Genomic DNA, 21,611 nt, shown 5'->3' with positions numbered 1-21,611 from the left:
TGAGGAACTGTACGAATTTCAATCAACAAATGTTTCATCATACCAAATATCTGTTATTTTACTATTGGTGTAATCAAAAGTGAAGCTACACTATAGGATCATGACTATTTTTTTTTGCATAGTCCAGTGTCAGTTTTATACACAGCCTTGTACAAGATATAATATTATAAGAACTTTGGCAATACCTCTGGTCTCATCATCCTCCAAACATTGAGGATTACCCGACCAACTATATTGATCTCGCTCATAGTTTCAGCACCATATTCATCTTTCTCTGCAGAAAATCGGTTCTCATTTGCATCCTCTAAAATTAATAATAAAAAGAAAGATTAATACAATAATTATCATTTGTATGTTATAAATACTACTAACGTCATATATGCACATTATATATCTGGGTCTTCAGATTAAAAGGATGTGGATGATGATAATCCTGAACCCTGACATATGATATATCAGTTATATATATACATACACACCGTATTTTTCGGACCATAAGACACACTTTTGTGTGGGGGGTGCGTCTTATGGTCTGAATGTAGAGCTGCGGGGAATGAGGGTGCTGCGGTAGAGCGGGTCATCGGGGATAAGAGCAGGCTGTGGCACCGCCTACAGTGACCACATTGGCCCGCTCATTACATATGCACGCCCATCCTCCCGCCCATCATCTCTCAGCGCTGAAACCGGCGCTGACAGGTGGGCGGGGGGTGCACGCATATTAAACAGCCTGCCCTCATGATCATCCCTGGCAACTACAGCCAGGAGTGATCATGTGCGGCTGTATTCACTGCCCCTCGAGCATCATCATCAGCTCTGGGTGCAGTGAATCAGTACGGCATGCACACCGTTCCCCTGCAGCATCGCAATGTCCTCCTGTCTTTGCCGGTCCGCTGATCTGTGTAGAGAGAGGTGAGCACAGCGATGACGTCATCGCTGTGCGCGCCGCTAGTCACGCAGGTCAGCTGACTGGCACAGACAGGAGGACATCGCGGTGCTGCAGGGCAGTGACCGGTGACGGCTCCACACAGATCAGCAGTGCTGCTGCCGCCACAGACAGGGGGAGGAGCGATGCTGCATGGAGCAAGGAAAGGTGAGTAGAAACGTTTTTTTTTTTTTTTTTTGTGTGATACAGGATACATGCCATATAGCAGGATGGGGGTATATAGCAGGATGAGGGTATATAGCAGGATGGGGGCATATAGCAGGATGGATGGGGTATATAGCAGGATGGATGGCAGTATATATCAGGATGGGGGCATATAGCAGGATGGGAGTATATAGCAGGATGCCAGTATATAGCAGGATAAGGGCATATACCAGGATGGGGTACATATACAAGGCAGGAGGATCATAAACAGGATGGGGTACCTTAGCAGAGAATTTGGGGACATTACCCCCATAACAGTGTCAGCAGCAGATCCTCGCCCCATAACAGTGTGTCATGACCACATTTTCTTCTGGTGGTTAATCCCTTCTGAATACAGACCAAGAAGATGGCGAGTTGAGGGCATGGGGAAGACAGTGTGTTGAGGATTTTTTTTTAATTATTATCCTGGAGTCACTGAAAGCTCCATTTCCAAAAAGTGTGTAGTGGGACCCATATCTGGAAATTGGAGCAATGTATTGCGTGGCCATGTACCCAATAATGCTGATTTTAACATATAAAAGGGAATTGGTCAGCAGGATTTTGCCATGTAATCTGACCGTACCATGTAACACAGTTTACTGGGTGCAGTAGTTGTGATAGCTTCACAGTTTTCTCTCCTACAGATCTAGCAGAGCTCAGTTCTTGGGCTTTGTATACCTCGTCCATACTAAAGCTCTCTGTGTACATTGTATATTCTCTGGCTGGTCTCCCCGAGATCAGTGATTGTTTTGTCTTATATTGTTTAGTGACAGCTGCTAATCAGTACTGGGGGTATGGTTGGACTAGAAGGCACGAGGCCAGTTGTCTTGTAGTGATAATTTCTTGATGATAAAATACAGATTGTATTGAAACAGCAAAATATAGCTTAGTAAGTGACACATTGCTGGAATCAGAGAATTTTCTGCTACATTATGGTGCACTCAGATTACATAGCAAAAACCTGATGACCAATTACCTTTAACTGGCCAGTTATTTTGGGTCTTAAGGAGCTATAATTTTTTTTTTATTATTTTACTGTGAATGAAGCTGTATGACCGCTTGTATTTATTGTGGAATGAATTGTGTTTCAATGTCAATATTTTGGAGGACACAATTTCTTCACTAGATTTCAAGAATTATATTTTACATAAAGTGCCAAATACATTTTTTTTATTTTAAACTTTATTTAGAATATGGAAAACAAGAAAAACAATAATAAGAATAGTGTCTAGATCTGACAGCACTAAATATAATGAAGTTCCAGTAACAGAAAAGCAATGTCTAACCCCTTCATGACATCCGGCATACATGTATGCCGCATGTTTGAAGCGGGTTTAAAGGGGATTCTCATGGATACAGCTCGCTCTATACTCGGCAAATAATGACTGTGTATTACAGCGAGGACCTGCTGCCAACAATCGTAGGTGGAGGGGAGTTCTGCCTGCGACTGTTAACCTGTTAAATCCCGCTTTCAAACTCTGATAACAGAATTTAACAAGCACCCGCATGTAAGCGCATTTTCAGCTCCCATCGGTGTGCCCATGACGTGATTGTGGGTCACTGATAGGTTGCTATGACAGCAGAGGGTCTGCTGAACACCTCCATGCTGGTCAAAGCAGAGCCCCTTTATAACCCTGCCTGTGTCCGGACTTCAAAGGAGACTGTGATTTCTGTTATATAAAGCAATGCTAAGGAACTGCTGTATATAGCACAAGCGATCAGATGATTGCAAGTTATAGTCTCTTAAAAGGATTATTAAAAACGGGGAAAAACTAAAAAAAAAAAAAAAAAAAAGTTTAAAAAAATATGAAAAAAAAACACCCCTCTTTTGCCCCGCTAAAAATAAAGATAATAAATTTAAAAAAAAATAGACGTGGTATCGCTACTTTCAGAAAAGTCCAATTCTATCAAAATAAAAAAAAATTATTAACACGATCGGTAAACACTGTAAATAAAAAGAAAAATATGTTTTTAGTTGCTGCAATACCATAATATGTAACAAGCAATCAAAATGTCATAAGTATCCCAACTTAGTATCAATAAAAACGTCGTCTCACCCCGCAAAAAATAAGCCATTACATAGCTTCATCGAAAATTAAAACGTTGTGTGTCTTGGAAAATGGCTACACAGCCATGAAAACTTATGATTTTTTTTTTCCACCAGTTTAACAATAAATAATAATAATAAAAAAAAAAACAAAAAACTGAACATGTTTGGTACCGCTATAATTGTACTGATGAGGAGAATCATATTGCAATGTCACTTATCACAAAAAAGTACACCGTAAAAATAATTCCCCAAAAAACTATATCAGAATTGTGGGGTGTTTTTACAATTTCTCCACGTTTGGAATTTTTTCAGTTTTACAGTACGCTAAGTGAATTGTTTCATTCAAAAGAACATCTCCTCCTACAAAAAAACATGCCCTAATAAGTCCATGTGGACAGAAAGCAACAAGTTATGGCTCTGGGAACAAGGGGAGTAAAAAATGAAAATGCAAAAATAGAAATTTGTCCCGTCGTGAAGGGGTTAAAGCACCACTCCAGTGTTTTTTGTTTTTTTTATTACACTGCTGGAGTCGTGCTTTCAACATAAGTCCCCTGTCCCTAGTGTTATTCACACCTTCCTGTGGCTTCATCTTCTATCGCCGTTGCTCCAGTCTGTCTTCTGCGAATTTGTGCCCTTCCGGCAGCTCCCATGTTTCATTAAGGGGCCAGATATCACAACTCAATACATCTCTATGAGAGCCTCATTCTGGTTCTCAGAGTTGCATTGAGAGCTTGTGACGTAACTTCGGACTATTGTAGGAGCCATGGTACTATAACCAAAAATAGCAATCCTAACATTGTTTTTAATAGTGATTTGTTAAACCAAATCCTGCGCTGGTTAAACAATGTGATAATTTCACAGATCCCGATAATAATAATAATATTTATTCATTTATATAACGCTATTAATTCCACAGCGCTTTACATACATTGGCAATACTGTCCCCATTGGGGCTCACAATCTAGAGTCCCTATCTGTATGTCTTTGGAGTGTGGGAGGAAATCGGAGTACCAGGAGGAAACCCACGCAAACACGGGGAGAACATACAAACTCCTTGCAGATAGTGTCCTTGGTGGGATTTGAACCCAGGACCCCAGCGCTGCAAGGCTGCAGTGCTAACCAGTGAGCCACCGTGCCGCCCCATATTATGGACACAGCAATATTAATTATTTTTACATAATAAAGCACTTGTAACGTGGAAGAACACTTATAAGACATTCATTACTATGAGCTTGGTTTACTATTGACTAACAGAGTGTAAACGCACCAGGTACTCTGGACATTTGCTGACAGAGATCCACGTTAAGGGCGGATGCCCTCTGTAGAAGATAACCCCAGGAGTGCATCTGGACCTCATATCCTAGCAAAATATCAGGGTCATACCTATTTGAAAAATCAAAGACAAAAGTATGAAAAGTTAAAATGCACATAGAAGGATCATTAGGTCGTTCTCAATGGTCAGACTGTTGGAAATGAGAATTTGCACATTGTAAATGATTGTGAATAAGTTCGCTCATCTCGGACATTTATGGCACATTTACAGGATCGATCTTTCCTCATGCCTCCAGGAATAGAAAGGTGGCTGTGCTACGTGTTTGGACATTCCAGCTGTCCCTTGGCTCTGTCCACTTCTGCGCAGACCTAGATACAGGGGATTTTGTTGGCTGCATCTGTGCAAAAGTGGATGAAGCCGGGAAGGGGTCACATAGGTAAATCATTTGACTGCCACAGCTTGATCATTATGTACATGTAGACACCAAGCCCAATGTCTACAAGTCCTGTCTATTGGCAACAGGAGACTTCGTATAAAGACCTGGGGTACGCAATGAGGGAGTTTAGAGATCCAAAACATAATAGTTTATGGCCTATAAAAATGTGATTAGAAAGTGGCCAACCCTTTTAAAAGGAATCTGTCAGCAGATTTTTGCTGACGGCAGCGTGAGAAAGACACTTAGACACCGATTATAGGGATGTGTCACTTATTAGGCTGTGTACTGTTGTTTCAATTCAATCAGTGTTTTATTACTGCTGGACTAGTTGCCTGCGTGCCTTCTGGTCCAACCACACCCCCAGCACTGATTAGCAGATTACTGTCAATGTACATAGAAAGCTGCTAATCAATGTGTGGGCAGGGTTAGCTTTCTGAACACTGCTATATCTACAGCATTGAAAACTGGCTGTATCACAACTGGTGCAACCAGTAAACTAAGTGATCCATCACTGCAATCATGTGTCTGTCCCAACATCATGCTGCTCTCAGATGAGGTAAGATGAGGTGGCATAGGATGAGACAACTGCTTACATGGGCTACAAAGGGCATTTGAGGCATTTAACAACATTATTTGCCCCTAATTAGTGAAATCAAAGTTATTCCAGTCACTGGGTTACACCTAAAGCTCAGCACAATGTGAAATGCCTCATCTGTAACTTGTATGTCTTTTAAATACTCTTGCAATAAAGGCTACATATTCAGGACATGTTTCTCGATGATGGTCAGCAAGGTTCTTTCTGTGTATCTAATATAAGCGACAAGCTGACCTTACTTTCTATACTCATGAACATATGCCCCTTAAGTTGTACTTATAGACTCATCAACATTGGAATTGCAGCACCAAGAAGAAAAAGGCATGGGAATTATGGACTTCACCAGTGATATAGCCATTTCTTGAAAGTGACCTAGGAGACTTTTTACAACACAATGCTAAGCCGTATGTTGCTCGTGCTGCTGTGTCTCCAATCTACCACATCTGGGATGTCATTGCTCAGCAACAGTAAAAGGAAGCTGCCAGCAGCGGATCTTGATGAGTTGTCTGACCAAGTGTATTCCGTGGTAAAAACGCAACAATACATTTTTCTAAAACATAAATCCATATTTCCAAAATAAAGGAATCAATGAAATCTACATTACAGCACCTTTACATAGATGGCATTACTTTGGGGTATAGACACATAATGACCAGTTTCTTAGACACAAACAATGGAAAAACAAATACCATATTTTTCGGACTATAAGACGCACTTTTTTCCCCCCAAATGTTGGGGGAATGTGGGGGGGTGCGTCTTATAGTCTGAATGTAGGGCTGCAGGGAATGAGGGTGCTGTGGTGTACCGGGTCATTGGCGGCACGAGCAGGCTATAGCAGCGCCCACCGTGACCACATGGCCCCGCTCATTTCATATGCACGCCCATCCTCCCGTCCATCTCTCAGCGCTGAAGCCGGCGCTGACAGGTGGGCGGGATGAAGGGCGGGGGTTGCGCGCATACTAAAGAGTCGGCCCGCATGATCACCCCTGGCATCTGCAGCCTGGAGTGATCATGTGCGGCTGTATTCACTGCCCTCCGTGCAGCATCATCAGCACGCGGGGCAGTGAATAAGTATGGTATACTCACCGTTCCCTGCAACATTGCAATGTCCTCCTGTCTGCCGGCCAGCTGATCTGTAGAGAGCGGTGAGCACAGCGATGACGTCATTCCTGTGTGCACGACTCCACACACATCAGCGGGCCAGCAGACAGGAGGACATCGCGATGCTGCAGGGGACAGTGGCCGGCTCCACACAGGTCAGCGACGCTGCTACTGACACTGACAGGAGGACGAGTGATGCTGCACGGAGTGAGGAAAGGAGAGTATAAACGTTTATTTTTTTTCTGTGCCACAGGATGCAGGCCATTTAGCAGGATGGGGGCATATACCAGGATGGCGGTATATACCAGGATGGGGGTATATAGCAGGATAGCAGGATGGGGGCTTATAGCAGGATGGGGGCTTATAGCACGATGGGGGCTTATAGCAGGATGGGGGCTTATAGCAGGATGGGGGCTTATAGCAGGATGGGGGCTTATAGCAGGATGGGGGCTTATAGCAGGATGGGGGCTTATAGCAGGATGGAGGCTAAAGCAGGATGGAGGCTAAAGCAGGATGGAGGCTAAAGCAGGATGGGGGCTATAGCAGGATGGGGGCTATAGCAGGATGGGGGCTATAGCAGGATGGGGGCTATAGCAGGATGGGGGCTATAGCAGGATGGGGGTATATTATGAGCAGGATGGGGGGTATATAGCAGGAATGGGGTATATTATGACCAGGATGGGGTATATCAGCAGAATTATTTATATAAGCAGGATGGGGGTATATAGGAGGATGGGGAATTTATCAGGAAAGGGGTATATAGCAGGATAGGGGCTATACCAGGATGGGGGTATATGAGCAGGATGGGGGGTATATAGCAGGATGGGGGCTATACCAGGATGAGGGACATATATACAAGGATGGGGATCATATACAAGGCAGGAGGATCATTGCCAGGATGGGGTACCTTAGTAGAGAATTTGGGGACATTACCCCCATAAGAGTGTCAGCAGCAGATCCTCGCCCCATAACAGTGTGTCATGACCACATTTTTTGCTTAAAATTTTGTTTTCCTATTTTCCTCCTCTAAAACCAGGGTGCGTCTTATGGTCCGGAAAATACGGTCCTTAGAAGGGTAAGGCTATGTTTACACAGGGCTTTTTTGGTAAGTTTTTGCAGCGTTTTTAGCTGCGGATTTGCCTTGGTTTTATGCAAATCCATGCTAATAAAAGTAGGATTTTTGTGTACTCACCGTAAAATCTCTTTCTCTTAGTCTTCATTGGGGGACACAGGACCATGGGTTATGCTGCTGTCACTAGGAGGCTGACACTAAGTAAACAGAAAAAGTTAGCTCCTCCCCAGCAGTATAACCCCTGAGCCGGAGGCGGGCTCAATCAGTTTAGTGCACAAGCAGTAGGAGGAGAGCCAAACAATCCTGGATAAAAACAAGGTAAAAAACTATGACGAACAGTCGTGTGACCAGTGACCTGGGAATGTGGGCACTGGGGAAACAGGCATGTCATATATAACGAAAAACACAAGCAGGGTGGGTGCTGTGTCCCCCAATGAAGACTAAGAGAAAGAGATTTTACGGTGAGTACACAAAAATCCTACTTTCTCTGTCGTTTCATTGGGGGACACAGGACCATGGGACGTCCAAAAGCAGTCCCTGGGTGGGAAGAAAACCATCACCGGAGATAGGAAGGAAGTCGCTTCCCCTTGCCGGGCTGACCCGGACCTACAAGCGCCTACGTTGTTACAGGTGTGCCACTGCCACCCGCAAACCTTGCACCAAGACTGACCTCTGCCGAAGCTTGAGTGAGAACCTGTTAGAAACTAGCAAAGGTACGCCGACTAGATCGGGTGGTGGACCAGAGGACCTGGTTGACCGACGTCCGGAGCCCAATCGTGCAAGGGTGCCCCTTGCTCGGTAGACCGCGGCGGAAGTCCGACCTTCATGCGATAGTCTTCACATATGGAGGAAAGGATCCATGTGATATTCAGGCCCTTTGCGCCGGCCTATGCTTCTTGGGAAAGGGCGGAAGGATGGACTGACAGTCGGTGTAACCGACAAAAAAATGGTGTCCTGCCGACACGAAAGACTAAGGGCTCGTACCAGCCCTAGAACGAACTATGCCTCTTTCAGGCTGAGAGGGGAGCCTAGAACCGACAAAAAAGAAACCTAAAGACCTCTTCTGGAAGGAAAGCCGAGGTGTCTCGGACAGAAACGAAGGGTTCTGGCTGGAACCCCCCCCTTATCCTGCTGGCGGAGCGGAAAAAGGGGGAGAAAAGACTACGAGAGGGCTGTCCGCCCTGATGCCGTCGATAACAAACAGATGGCCACAAGGAGCCCACCTATCAAAACAGGTGGGAGCAGGGAAAAAAGGGGTACCTTGAGCAAACTCATCACTGGATTATGGTCCCACTTTTCTAGTGAACGATGAACAACGCCGAGCCAGATGGACGTTTCTCTGAGCGAAGGCCCTGATTGACGGAAAGTGAAAAGTCTCTGAAGATGCGGTCCTCACACCACCGGGGGAGCTCTTTCCACGTGGAAATAAATCTTCGAGGGAACTGGATTCCATGCCCTCCTCAATGTCTGCCATCATCTTGTTCACAGACCTGACCGAGCCAGCACCCGGGATCCACTGGTGAGGCCATGGAACCTGGGACTCCTGAGTCCTGGTAGACTAGAGGGGCCCCGACACGGAAGAATCTGGCGGTCTGGAAGGAGCCACGGGGCATCTGCGAGGAGATGAGTAAGTTATGCGAAGCTATGCTCGCCTGGGCGACTCCCGAGCTATCGCCTGCCTAGGTCCTTCTTGAGAACCCTCGAGAACATGGAACGCAGCGGGAAGATGCACGAGAGCCTGAACAGGCAACACGACCGGGCTTGGGCGTCGTCCTCTAGTCCAGAGCAGGTGGCGTACTCGACGCACCATGGACTTGAGAGTTGGATCGGAAGGCCAAAAAGTCACGACTGTAGGTCTTCCTTCGCCAGAGATCTGGCTGTTGATATCCCTGTTGGAGTCCTTTACCTACGCGAGACCTATCGTACCGCGGAAATCGGCCGCCCAAACGTCCACGCTCGGGATGTGCTGCCGAGATTAGCGAATGAAAGAGCCCGTCCCAGAGCAAGAACCTCTTGGCCTCTTCACTTGCCATGAAGCTCTTTGCGTCTTCCTGGTGGAAGATGCGCATCACTGCTGTGGCATGGTCCGACTGGAACCTGACTGGACAATACAACCCAGAGAAGAAATTGTAACCGGGCTAACCGAATGGCTCCGAGTCCGGAATGCTGAAGGGGAGACGACACTCCAGGGGTGTCCCTCGGGACCGTGCCGAGGAATGGTGTGGTAGCATACTCTAGTACGGGAGACTGGTGACGGTTGATAACAAGCTCCAGAGGAGGAAAGGGAATCTTCCCAGGGATGATTGGGAAGATTGGTCATCTAGGAGGAAATTGGCCGGTCACCCTCGAAGACGTAGCTTTCCTGTCCCCGCTCTTCAGAGTGTTCCGTTGGAGAGTCCGGGATGACATCTGGTATGTGCACCATCGCTAACACCGCCACAGGCTGTCGAGGACTCGCATAGCAAAAAACCGAAGGGAAAAACGGGAGCGGGAGGCAAAGAGCCGCAGGACCCTATGCCAGGAGGGAAACTGCTCCTGCGTGAGGAGTAGCAACCCTTGAACGGCTCGAATACCGTGCCTGAGGAGTGATGGACCGGGCCAGGTCTGGGAGGACTCCTTCCTGTAGCTCAGCTACCCTAGTAGCGAAAAGTGATGATGATGGTCTAAACCTCAAGGCGAGGGTACTTGAAGGGAGACTCTGGGCCTCCCGGTCGTTCCTGGGCAGAGAGAGCCTGGGGATGCGTAGGGATCGTGATCCCTGCAAGCACTCTTAGAAAGCTGGGACGGTCCGCAGCCACGCAAAGCGGAGATGGCTGTTGTAGGGATAAGGTTCCCTGACGAACCTAACGTGAGGGAACGAGTCCTGGTGCATCAGAGCCGATGCCGGGAAAGGGATGTACCCTTCCCTTACGTAGCCAGTCTATCCTGACGTAGCCTAGGGGATAAACTGGACTCGCCTATCTCCGAAAGGGCGAACCCGAGAGCCGGAAAGGAAGTCAGCGACTTCCTAGATGTCGAATCTGCGTTCCTGATCCCGAGTCAGAGCTCTCGACGGGTAAGTACCCTGATGTTAGAGGCTCAGGCCGTGTAGCGGGGAGACACCAGATTTTGTAAAGAGAGGGTACTCACAGAAGCTGATAACCAGTCCTGGATCGGCATAGGTGGAGCGCGGACCTCTGCGTAGAGTGACCGTGGAGGCCCTGCGGAGCGTCACGATAGGGACGAGAAGCCAGGAGGAACCCAGGCGGGTGAAGTACAGGGTAGCGTGCCCCTTCATCACGGAGCCCTCTACGAGAAAGGGTAAGACAATATAAGGGACTTACCGCTGGTAAAAATTGTGTCCGAGGAATATCCGTGCTCACGCAGTCACACGGCGAACTGGATGTCCACTGAAAACCCGCAGGGGCTCGCACCTTCCTGTCTGCAAGGTGCCATGCCCCCTCTCTCCAGAGCCCTCTGGGGGAATGATAATGACAATAACACGACTTACCGCAGGTAAACGCCGTGTCTGGTTGTAGTCTGTGATCACTCAGCGACTCCAGTGTGGCCTGCCCATTCTCACCGAGACCCCTTTTTGTAGAAGGGAATAAAGACGATGACTAGACTTACCGCTGGTAACGTCGTGTATGGCAGTTGACTGTGAGCACGCGGAAACTCAGCAAGCTCTGGATGTCGTCTGAGCAGGGTCCGCTCCAAATGACTTAAGGGGGACCTGCGTGCATGGAGATAAGGGTGGCTGTCCGTAGCCTTACGGCCTGACTCACCAATTCCAGCAGGCCTTTAGACATGCGCCAAAACATCCAGGTCCTGCTCGGAGTCCAGCAGAGGTGGAAAGCCTGGGCCATCACCCGAGAGGTCGGAAGACTGCCGGAGAAAAAGCAGTCTGGACCTGGGGAATAAGGTGGAAAACAGGGGGGCCACAAAAGACGAGACCTGTCGGGTCCGCTTCTAGCATAGGAAAGGTCCCTGGTACGAGACTCACCTCCCCAAGGGGATTGCGCTAGACCTATGGAAGGTATAACCGAGTATTGGCCGGGGACGCAGCGCATGCGCGCGAAGCCGAGGGCCGGCGGCGAGGGGATCTATGACCTGAGACAGGGCATTAACCCGCCGGAGGGGACTAAACTAAAAACTCGAGCTGGGAGCGCGATATAAAAAAGGTGAAGCAAAACAAGTGCCCGAAAGTACTGTAGGAGTTAAGGTGCAAAAAACTCATGTATGTAAAATTTTTAATAAAAATCGACCTAAAATAAAAAATATCCACTAAGAAAAGTGTGTTTTAGTCTCTCCCCCGGAAAAAAAAGGTGACGCTGAGGCCTCAGTAAACCCAGACTAGTAGTCTGGAATAAATTCCCATTCTCTCTTTTTTTTTTTTTTTTCTTTCTCTCTTTATTTAAAATGGACGCTGTGAGCGGGAAAAAAATATCCCCCACCCCCCAAGTGATGCCTGGAGCACGGCCGAGGGCGGGAACGGAGAGGCCGGCGTCCAATAGCGCCGTGCGGGAGGCGGGCCTGGGGACGCCGAGGACAGGGCCGCAAGCCGGGGGCTAAATTTTGGAGGTGCCGGGGCGGACAGAGGCCGCGCCGGCGGACCCGGCCGCAGCGGCGGCGGAGAGGATCCTCGGCGCGCTGTGCGGGATGCGGCCTGGGCACGCCGAGGACGGGGCCCAAGCAGAGGCACCGTCGCGGGCAGAGGCCGCGCCGGCGGACCCGGCCGCAGGCGGCGGCGGGGAGGATCCTCGGCGCGCCGTGCGGGATGCGGCCTGGGCACGCCGAGGACGGGGCCCAAGCAGAGGGACCGTCGCGGGCAGAGGCCGCGCCGGCGGACCCGACCGCAGGCGGCGGCGGAGAGGATCCTCGGCGCGCCGTGCGGGATGCGGCCTGGGCACGCCGAGGACGGGGCCTGGGGGACCGAGGACAGTGGCCGAGCGGAGGTGCCATTGCGGACAGATGCAGCGCCGGCGGAGCCAACCTCAGGAGGCGCTGTTAAAAGGTACAGGGGCAGCGCCGGCGGACCCGGCCGCAAGCGGCGGCGGCGCAGCAGCGATGCGGGGCCGCCCGACCTCGGAGCCGGCAGGGAGCTCCACGGACGCAGCGGGGGAGTCCGGCGAGTAGGCCCAGACCGGGGCCTCAATTTCTGCAGCCGTCCGAGGGGGGGAGAAGGTAGGGGTCCTACCTGATCCGCGGCGCGCTGTCCAGTGTGCAGGCTGAGACTCTGCACATGCTCCTGTGTGCTCCGCTCAGCGAAGGAATGGCTGCGGGCACCTGGAAGCAGGCTGAAGAAGGCGGGGAGTTGGACGCCATTGGGGTGGAAGCCCCTAAATGTAGCAGCGTTGCGGGCCCCATCCAAAAACTCCAGATGCGCTGCGGAGGTCCAGTCCCTGCTGTATGCCCCTTGCGACCCTTTGGGGTGGTACCGCAGGGTGAATAGGGGTGCCCAGGAAAATTCAGCCCCGCGTGCCAACCGGGGAGTGGTACCGTGGAATTGGACGGGGGAGAGGGCCCGACAACTCAAGCCTCTGCGACCTAGGGGAGCGGTACCCACACGGGCTGCGAGAGCTGAGGTAGAGAAAAGATACCTGCAGAAAAAGAAAATTACCACAGATGAGAGCGACGAGCGTCGCCGAGAAAAAATGAAAAAAATAACGCAAAAAATCAAGTGGCTGAAGGGGGCCCAGACGGCCCACATCAGCCTCCTACGACACTAAGCAAAAAACTGATTGAGCCCGCCTCCGGCTCAGGGGTTATACTGCTGGGGAGGAGCTAACTTTTTCTGTTTACTTAGTGTCAGCCTCCTAGTGACAGCAGCATAACCCATGGTCCTGTGTCCCCCAATGAAACGACAGAGAAATTATGCTTTTTACAGTCCCAGCAAAGTCTATGAGATTATTCAAATCTCATGCACATACACACACACACACAAACACATCAGGTTTTTTTCCTGACTGTTTTGTCAAATACCTGTGTTTTTGGTCAGGTTTTTAATGAATGAGCATGTCAATTCTTTGCTGCAGATTTGCTGCATTTTTTCCAGTGATGCACCCCATTTTGTAGAAAAAAAGCAGCAAATCTGCACCAAATCTGCCGCAAAAACGCCACTAAAAACGCATGAAAAATGCATCAAAAATGTAGATGACTCAAAGGAGATTTCCTGCCACAAGATCAGGTTTTGGTCAGGAAAAAACTTACCAAAAAAGCCCTGTGTGAACATAGCCTTAGAGTAAATTATCTCATACAACCAATTTCCTAAAACAAAGCATAGCGCACAATTGAAAACAATACCACTAAATGATTGAAATGTAGATTTATGCGGATAGAAACCCCAGTATGAGTGTTTCTGATTGGGGTCAACTAGGAATTTAAAGTTAAAATTTACTGCATTTACCACCAATAGGTGGCAGTAAAGAGCCAGCTAATTCTCTCTAGGAAGAGACTACCTGGATTTACCATATTTCTAGAGAACACAGTCTACTATCCTTAATATAAAATAGTGTATACCTCCTGGTTAAGTTGATCAATTGCTCAAAGAGTTCTTTTTCATCAGTGACGTATGTTGTTTGGAAGCCTGTGACTCCCGATCTGGTTAATAAGGGTTTTCTGGAATCTGAAAAATGAAATACAAAAAGGTAACATATGTTAGAAATGACGCTCAGGACCTATGTAAATGTAAAGTGGTGCATGACTTTCATCGATGCTGGTAATGCGCTAATTCCTGCCTGTCAGTGACAATCTTGAATCATTTTTTAGTGCACTGTAGAAACCAGAAGCGATGAGAAACACTTTTTCCAGAGAATAATAAATGCTGATGCCACGTGTGTGACTGCATCAACTCATTTTAAACTGCACTAAGCAGTATCACTGATAAAGAGGGTAGTGCATTGAACTTGGCACTGAGCATGGCAGGATTCTCATATGTAAACCTGAACCAGTTAAGAGCACACTAATGAAGCAAAGTAACTAACAAGGTTTCTTATGGGTTTATGTATATATAGCAGTTTTTACTGCTTCCAAAAAGTCTATGTTTATGCACAAATTGGCATGTCTCTGCAATCCAGTTTTCAGTTGCCCATCAAGCAAAGGGAACCCACATGAGTTTGTATGTGTTTCACCAGTACTCTGCATTATGAACCCGCTGCAAGTATGGTAATAGCTGCATCATTCTCTGCTGAAAAAAATAAGTGTACCGGTGTCCCGGAAGAACTATTAGGTATTATTTGTACTGCATAAATGATAAGTACATGCAGGGTCTAAGAATGTACAGACTTGAATACACAGCAACACAAATCAAACAGTAAATATAAAAAGTATGTATAATACCAATACGAGTGCATGGAGAATAATGTATATGCCCAGGACAATAACTAAGAATGCTTTGATTATCATTTTTTGTATTTATCGGTCTTCTCTATTCTGCCATTATGTCAACTAATTCCCAATCATGATATTGTTCTGCCCTGTCTAATATGGAACTCATTTCTAATATCTTGTCATCTTAATATACAACATTAATAATCTTCTTCCATGAACACATGCTCATTATGAATTTGGTTGCCACACTCCCATCCAACCTACTTTGTTGGAGCTGGGAGAGAATAACATTAAAACACCAATTGTCACAAAAATGGAGCGCAGCTTGAGTTGCGCAAAACTTTGTCTTCTTAAAGCATTTTAAGCTAGGAAACGGACATAAAAGCTTTGATAAATCGGGTTTTGTGTGCTTTTCTGATTTTTGTTTCTTTTTTTAATTCACCACTATGGCCAAGGTATAGGGTTTCTAAATTGCATCTGATTAATCATTTCAAACTTTTTAAAAAGTTACCAAATACGACAAATATACTCCAGTCCTTTGGAGAAATTTTATGTACATCAGAAATTTTTCAGCAATTTTTTGCTAGATTTTACAGAAGATTTTTATGTTCTAATAAGTCACATGCCGGGGTAAAAACAGAAAAAAAAGCACATTTTTACACTACGAAAAACGCATGAACTGTGTGCTCCATTTAGATGAATTTAGCGCAAAAAAACTTCAGCGGAAATCACAAGCCAAATAATGAAAAGTGACTTTAAAATATGAATTGGGCACATGGGGCTTAGTAAGCTAAGCTAAGAGAAATCACCATGACTGGTAATGTGAATGGTTTGGTAAACCATTTAATAAAAATCAAGTCTATAAATAAAACCCATGGCATGGATGTCTGCACCTTTATCAGCAGATGTTTCTTGTGCAATCACAATTGCTCCAGTCATTTCTTTCTTGTCACTTCCCGAGAGCCGATAGTCTGATGACAGACAGTAAAATAGAGCACAGATGGGGTCAAATTCAGGATCTGGCTCCAAGTCCCGGCGAGTTCTGGCATGTAACTCCATGCACATGAGCGTCAGGTGCTGCACCTGTAACAAGAATGCAGTAATATCTGTAAGAGTCACATGATGCCCAGAGTGCAGGTAAGGAATAAAGCAGAGATTTTTAGGGAGGTTGTCTTGGCACTGCCGGATCGAAATCTCAAAACATACAGTATATGACTGGATGTCTTAAAGGAAATCTATCAGCATGTTATTGTTATTTAATCTGAGAGCAGCATAATATAGGGCAAGGAAGTCTGATTACAGCCTGAATACAGCAATGTGTCACTTATTAGGCTGTGTTATAGTTTCAATACAATCTGTTTTATCAGCAGTAGATTATCCCTACAGGACTATAGCTGGGGTTCACACTAAACGACAGCGACAACGACGTCGCTGTTACGTCACCATTTTCTGTGACGTAGCAGCGACCTTGTAAGTCGCTGTTATGATCGCTGCTTAGCTGTCAAACACAGCAGACGCAGCAGCGATCATAACGACACGGTGTCGCTGTGCTGCAACATGTGCAGAGAGCAGGGAGCCGCGCACACTGAGTGCTGGCTCCCTGCTCTCCTAGCACAGTACACATCGGGTTAATTACACGATGTGTACTGCAGCTACATGTGCAGAGAGCAGAGAGCCGCGCACACTGCTTAGCGCTGGCTCCTTGCTCTCCTAGCTACAGCACACATCGGGTTAATTACACGATGTGTACTGCAGCTACATGTGCAGGGAGCAGGAGCCGGTGCTGGCAGCAAGAGCGGCGGAGGCTGGTAACGAAGGTAAATATCGGGTAACCACCTTGGTTACCCGATGTTTACCTTGGTTACAGCTTACCGCAGCTGCCAGATGCCGGCTCCTGCTCCCTGCTCGCTTCATTTCGTCGCTCTCTCGCTGTCACACACAGCGATCTGTGCGTCACAGCGGGAGAGCGACGACCAAAAAATGAAGCTGGACATTCAGCAACGAGCGGCGACCTCACAGCAGGGGCCAGCTCGTTTATGGATGTCACACACAGCGACAGCGACGGGACGTCGCTGCAACGTCACAGAAAATGGTGACGTAGCAGCGACGTCGTCGTCGCTGTGTGTGACACCACCTTATGTCTCATGTGCAGACCAGTCAGGCTAATTGGTGTAACCCCGACCCCACTACTGCTTAGCAGCTTGCTGACACATCACAATGTACACAGGAAGCTGCCATTCAGGGGTGTGTTGGCTTTACCACATCTACACCAAACAAAACAGGGATTCTATCAAAACGGCACCAAACAGTCCAGTAAGTGATACACCCCTGGAATCAGGTTTTTTTGCCCTATATTATGCTACTCATCGATTCATTAGCAATAACCTGCTGACAAATTCCCTTTAAAAATAAGGAGTAACCTCAAAAGAATGGAAGGCAATGATTTGTGATAGAATTCCATTATGAACAGGACACAGATGCAGAATAGACTTGGAGGCTGATCACCCAACCCATTACGCTGTGTAGCTCCATATCTACTCAGCATTCATCCTCTGTGAACTAAAATATTACCTCATGCAAGGCCTTTGCGTCTTGTAGATTCTGTACATTGACTTTGAAGCCATAAGAGTTATTTAGAGATGGCCCCTCAATCTGAGAAGTTTCTTTCTTCACATCGGCCATTGCAGCAAACTGATTCTATGAATAGAAAGCAGTAAAAAAAGCACATAACATGCAGACATTCATTTAGATCATTCTAGCAATCAGACCTTATAGTAGTAGCGGAGAAAATGTTGTGCATGGTGTCTTCCAAACATATGAAGCATTTATCAAAAATGTATTTCCTTAGTCCTTTAAACTGGCTCAGTTTCCACTTTGCATTGTAAGCCATGTATAGCACTTAACCTACAAGCGCTTGCCGTCAGTATCCTGCAGACTTTAGAAGATGCCATATATTTTTGGTGCCATCAATAACCAATTAGATGACACAACTATCACTTGTAGAGTGAGTGGTGTTCTGCAGGTTATCAAAGACACTCAATGTCATTATCACCAAAGGCTGCACAGTGTAAATGGCTTAAAGGCTTTTCTTTCCAACATATTAATTGCTGGCAAATTATTATTGCATGTGATCACTTCATAATTGGTGGAAGGCCTGACCCCTGCCAATCCTGAAAATGAAGAAAAGACAGCACTGGTTTAGCGCGGTGTCATCATTTACAAAGGCGCACTGGCCATCCACCTGTCCGGAAGAAAAACAGTGAAAGAGACGCAGCTCTAAATTAATGTTGTGTCCTCCTCATTCTTTGGAGTCCAGAGAAAGGACCCCCAGTGATCATGATATACCCTAGCAATCAGGTGGAAAACCCCTTTAAAGTGGACATATACCACAAGGTCAAAAATTGAATTTGCACCAATATGACATCCCAGCAGCTTGGCATCTGACACCAGAGATTGCCATGGGAGCGGATTAAAGGGAAAAAAAAAGGCTCACTTTAAAGGGAGAATCCAGCTCCTTATCAAGATAGTCGTGAAAGTAAAGCATGCCATACCTACCTTTAACTGAGTAGTCAGCAGTACTCGTCGCAGCTTATCAGGGTTTGCCCCTCTTCTTTGACTCATCTTTTGAAATCGGACTTCTAGAAGACAAGATGAAAACGAAAATGTCAGAATCGGCTAAATAAAACACGGTACAGAAAAAGTGATATCTGTGATCTATATGATCTTAAAAAGGGTATCCTGAGAAATAAAAAACGTAATAAAATGAAAAGTAATTATTTATGTATATGTCTCAGAGGCCTGTGATCTAAAGAGGCCAGATCAAGTTCTGCACAGACATTGAGTTTGGTTCTGAAGCCAGGAAATGTGTCTGTAATTTTGGCCAAGTATACAGGCTAATGGACTCAGGCCTCAATTCATTATGGTGTCTCTGGCAGAATTCTGGAGTAAAACACCTTCAAATGTTGAAACATTTTTAAGCTGCGCAAAGTTGTACAATCATTTTGCAACTTTTGCCATTTTCATGCCCGTTTCAGCAGCTTCGCCCAAATGGGTGGAGCTGGGAAGAGCCAGGTCAGGATGGAGCATGGCTACACCCCATCCGACAAATTCATTATAGGTGGCAAAGTTCTTTGAATCAGACACGTTTTATTCCTGTACAAAAATGCCAGTCTTAATGCCCAAGTCCTAGATACACAGGGAGATAAATTACCCATAATGAAAAGTCGATCGGCATAATAAATTAACTGGCCCTTGAGTACTATCATTTACCTTAAACATTCATCTTGAGCTCCCCCCCAAGAATTGTTTCCCATCTCCAATAAAGTTTACAATATTTTGGGCAGCACACCCCCATATTTGCTGCTGACCAACAATGATTTTTTAGGTCATGCATGCATTAATGATGTGTTTACAGAAAACATAAGATTGCGCAATGATCTGCACAAATTACCATTCTGATGATTATCGGGCCATGTAACAAAAAGTCTTAAGGGGGGGTGTCTTACTTTCATCAAATCCTTTTACCCCATTGGCTAGCCCGATGTAAAAATAATAGAATAAACTGTATTCGCCTATCCCTGTCCAGCACAATCTTTTTGCTACTACGGCTTGTGATAATTTTATACAGCCTTCAGCGGTGACATCACGCCTAAAGTGTATCTGACCGCTGCAGTCAATCACAGGGCTTTGCAGCTGACGCACTACACGTCATAAGTGATTCAATCCAAGCAATTATCAGCTCATCTAAAATTGGGCTTTAAACAGCCTTATAATTCAAATTAATTTAGAAATATAGAAAATTTGTTATGTGGAGCTACATACCAGATGTTACTGGAGTAAGCGATATCAAATCAGGAGATGCTGGCCCATTCCGTCTCTCAATGACTGGTGTACTATGTAGACAAACCCGTTTGGATTTGTACCTTTTCTGTTTCAGTGGAGGAGGGGAAGGTGTTGATACTCTTACTTCACTTTTCACACTCCTCACAGTCTCCTTACAGTCATCTGCCGTGTACTGATCATTTGAGGATGGAATCAGATTTTCCGCTCTCCAGTCTTTGCAGTCTTCAGGAGATGGTTTATGATCCGAACATTCAAGGTTCTGCCAAGGTGTCAAGATTGGAGATGCTGGTGATACAGAGCTATCAGACATTTCATTTTCATTCGTCCTTTCACTTGATTCAATATTGGTTTCTACAGGCGGTGAATCAGTTAACCCTTCAGAGCAGTGTGAAACAGGCAAGTAAGGAGGAGGGCTGGCTATACAAATCTTTATGTTATCTTCATTCCCTGGCTGATCTTCTGAATTTACAGGCTGTGCCAATGAAATCTGTACCTCGTTTGGGGGCAAGCTATTGGAGGGAGTGGGTACTGAAGCAGTCTTCATAGTTTTATCATTTGTCTCTTCAATTAAAGGAACTTTACTTGATGGCTTTGAAGATTCATACTGTTCTTTTGCCTGAAGCCATAGTTGAACCTTCTCAGGAGCAGGTGCACTTTTACAGGGCATGATCACCAGCTTTTTATCATCGGCAAGACTCAGTTTATGCTTCTCTTGCTCCATGATCAGTCTGTTCATTCGAGTGGGTGATACAGGCCTAGGGTTTTGTGTCATTGCTGAAAAGGCAGTCTTCCACAGCCCAAGACCCTCCATGGAAAAATCTCCTTCAAACTCAGGAAGATTATTTGGTAGTTTTGTCTCAATGGAGAGAATGCGGCCTCCAACCTCTCTGCACAGAAACAAATTTCAGAAAATAATTATGGTTATAAGAAGAAAGATGCAAACAGTTAATCAGGCAACATAAATTAAGATATAAAAATCCCAAATGTAGTAAGTGCTGCTTGCAGTAAAGTGATTTAGTGGATGCCATAGTTACCCCATCAGCATTATCCAATAACAGGTGAAAAGGGGGGCTAATGGGCTACTTAACAGATTTCCTTCAGGATCTAACGACTTAAGTGCCTCTCTCAGTAATTGATTGTGGCATCTAGGGGGTTAAACAGCAACTATCAGAGCTAGCACCAAAGGCTGCTGTTGGGGGTAGGTGCCAGCTGTATAGCAAAGTGTATGGAAGCACATGTACAAGTGCATCCCAATAAATTAAAATATCAAAAAGTTAATATATTTCAGCAATTCAATACAAAAAGGGAAATGCATATATTATATAGAGTCATTACACACAGAGTGATCCATTTCAAGTGTTTATTTCTGTTAATGTTGATGATTATGGCTTGCAGACAATGAAAACCCGAAAGTCATTATCTCAGAAAAATAGATTATTATATAAGACCAACTGAAAAAATGTTTTTACACTCAGAAATGTTGGCCTACTGAAAAGTGTGCACAGTAAATGCCTCAATACTCGGTTGGGGCTCATTTTGCAGCATGAATTACTGCATCAATGCAGCGTGGCATGGAAGCGATCAGACTGTGGCACTGCTGAGGTGTTATCGAAGCCCAGGTTGCTCAATAGAAGCCTTCAGCTCATCTGCATTGTTGGGTCTGGTGTCTCTCATCTTCCTCTTGACAATATCCCATAGATTCTCTATGGGGTTTAGGTCAGGCGAGTTTGCTGGCCAATCAAGCACAGTGATACTGTGGTTATTAAACAAGGTATTGGTATTTTTGGCAGTGTGGACAGGTGCCAAGT

The 21,611-nt window shown here is 46.0% G+C and overlaps 1 protein-coding gene across 1 annotated transcript in view; it reads right to left on the bottom strand.

The window, feature by feature from the left end:
* The window catches only part of REV3L (REV3 like, DNA directed polymerase zeta catalytic subunit), a 326,132-nt gene that overhangs the window by 59,389 nt on the left and 245,132 nt on the right, over nt 1–21,611 (bottom strand). Inside the window, exons 14-20 of the mRNA XM_075340044.1 lie at nt 19,783–20,690; nt 18,517–18,599; nt 17,533–17,658; nt 15,855–16,044; nt 14,152–14,257; nt 4,444–4,559; nt 186–304 (exon numbers count right to left, since the gene is read on the bottom strand). Of these exons, the coding sequence (XP_075196159.1) occupies nt 186–304; nt 4,444–4,559; nt 14,152–14,257; nt 15,855–16,044; nt 17,533–17,658; nt 18,517–18,599; nt 19,783–20,690 (1,648 nt within the window). The remainder of the gene's footprint in view (nt 1–185; nt 305–4,443; nt 4,560–14,151; nt 14,258–15,854; nt 16,045–17,532; nt 17,659–18,516; nt 18,600–19,782; nt 20,691–21,611) is intronic.

This window comes from Anomaloglossus baeobatrachus, chromosome 3 (genome assembly GCF_048569485.1).
Source record: "Anomaloglossus baeobatrachus isolate aAnoBae1 chromosome 3, aAnoBae1.hap1, whole genome shotgun sequence".
Lineage (NCBI taxonomy): Eukaryota > Metazoa > Chordata > Amphibia > Anura > Aromobatidae > Anomaloglossus > Anomaloglossus baeobatrachus.
The sequence above is the reverse complement of the archived record's forward strand: the minus strand, read 5'-3'. Positions and strand labels throughout refer to the sequence as shown.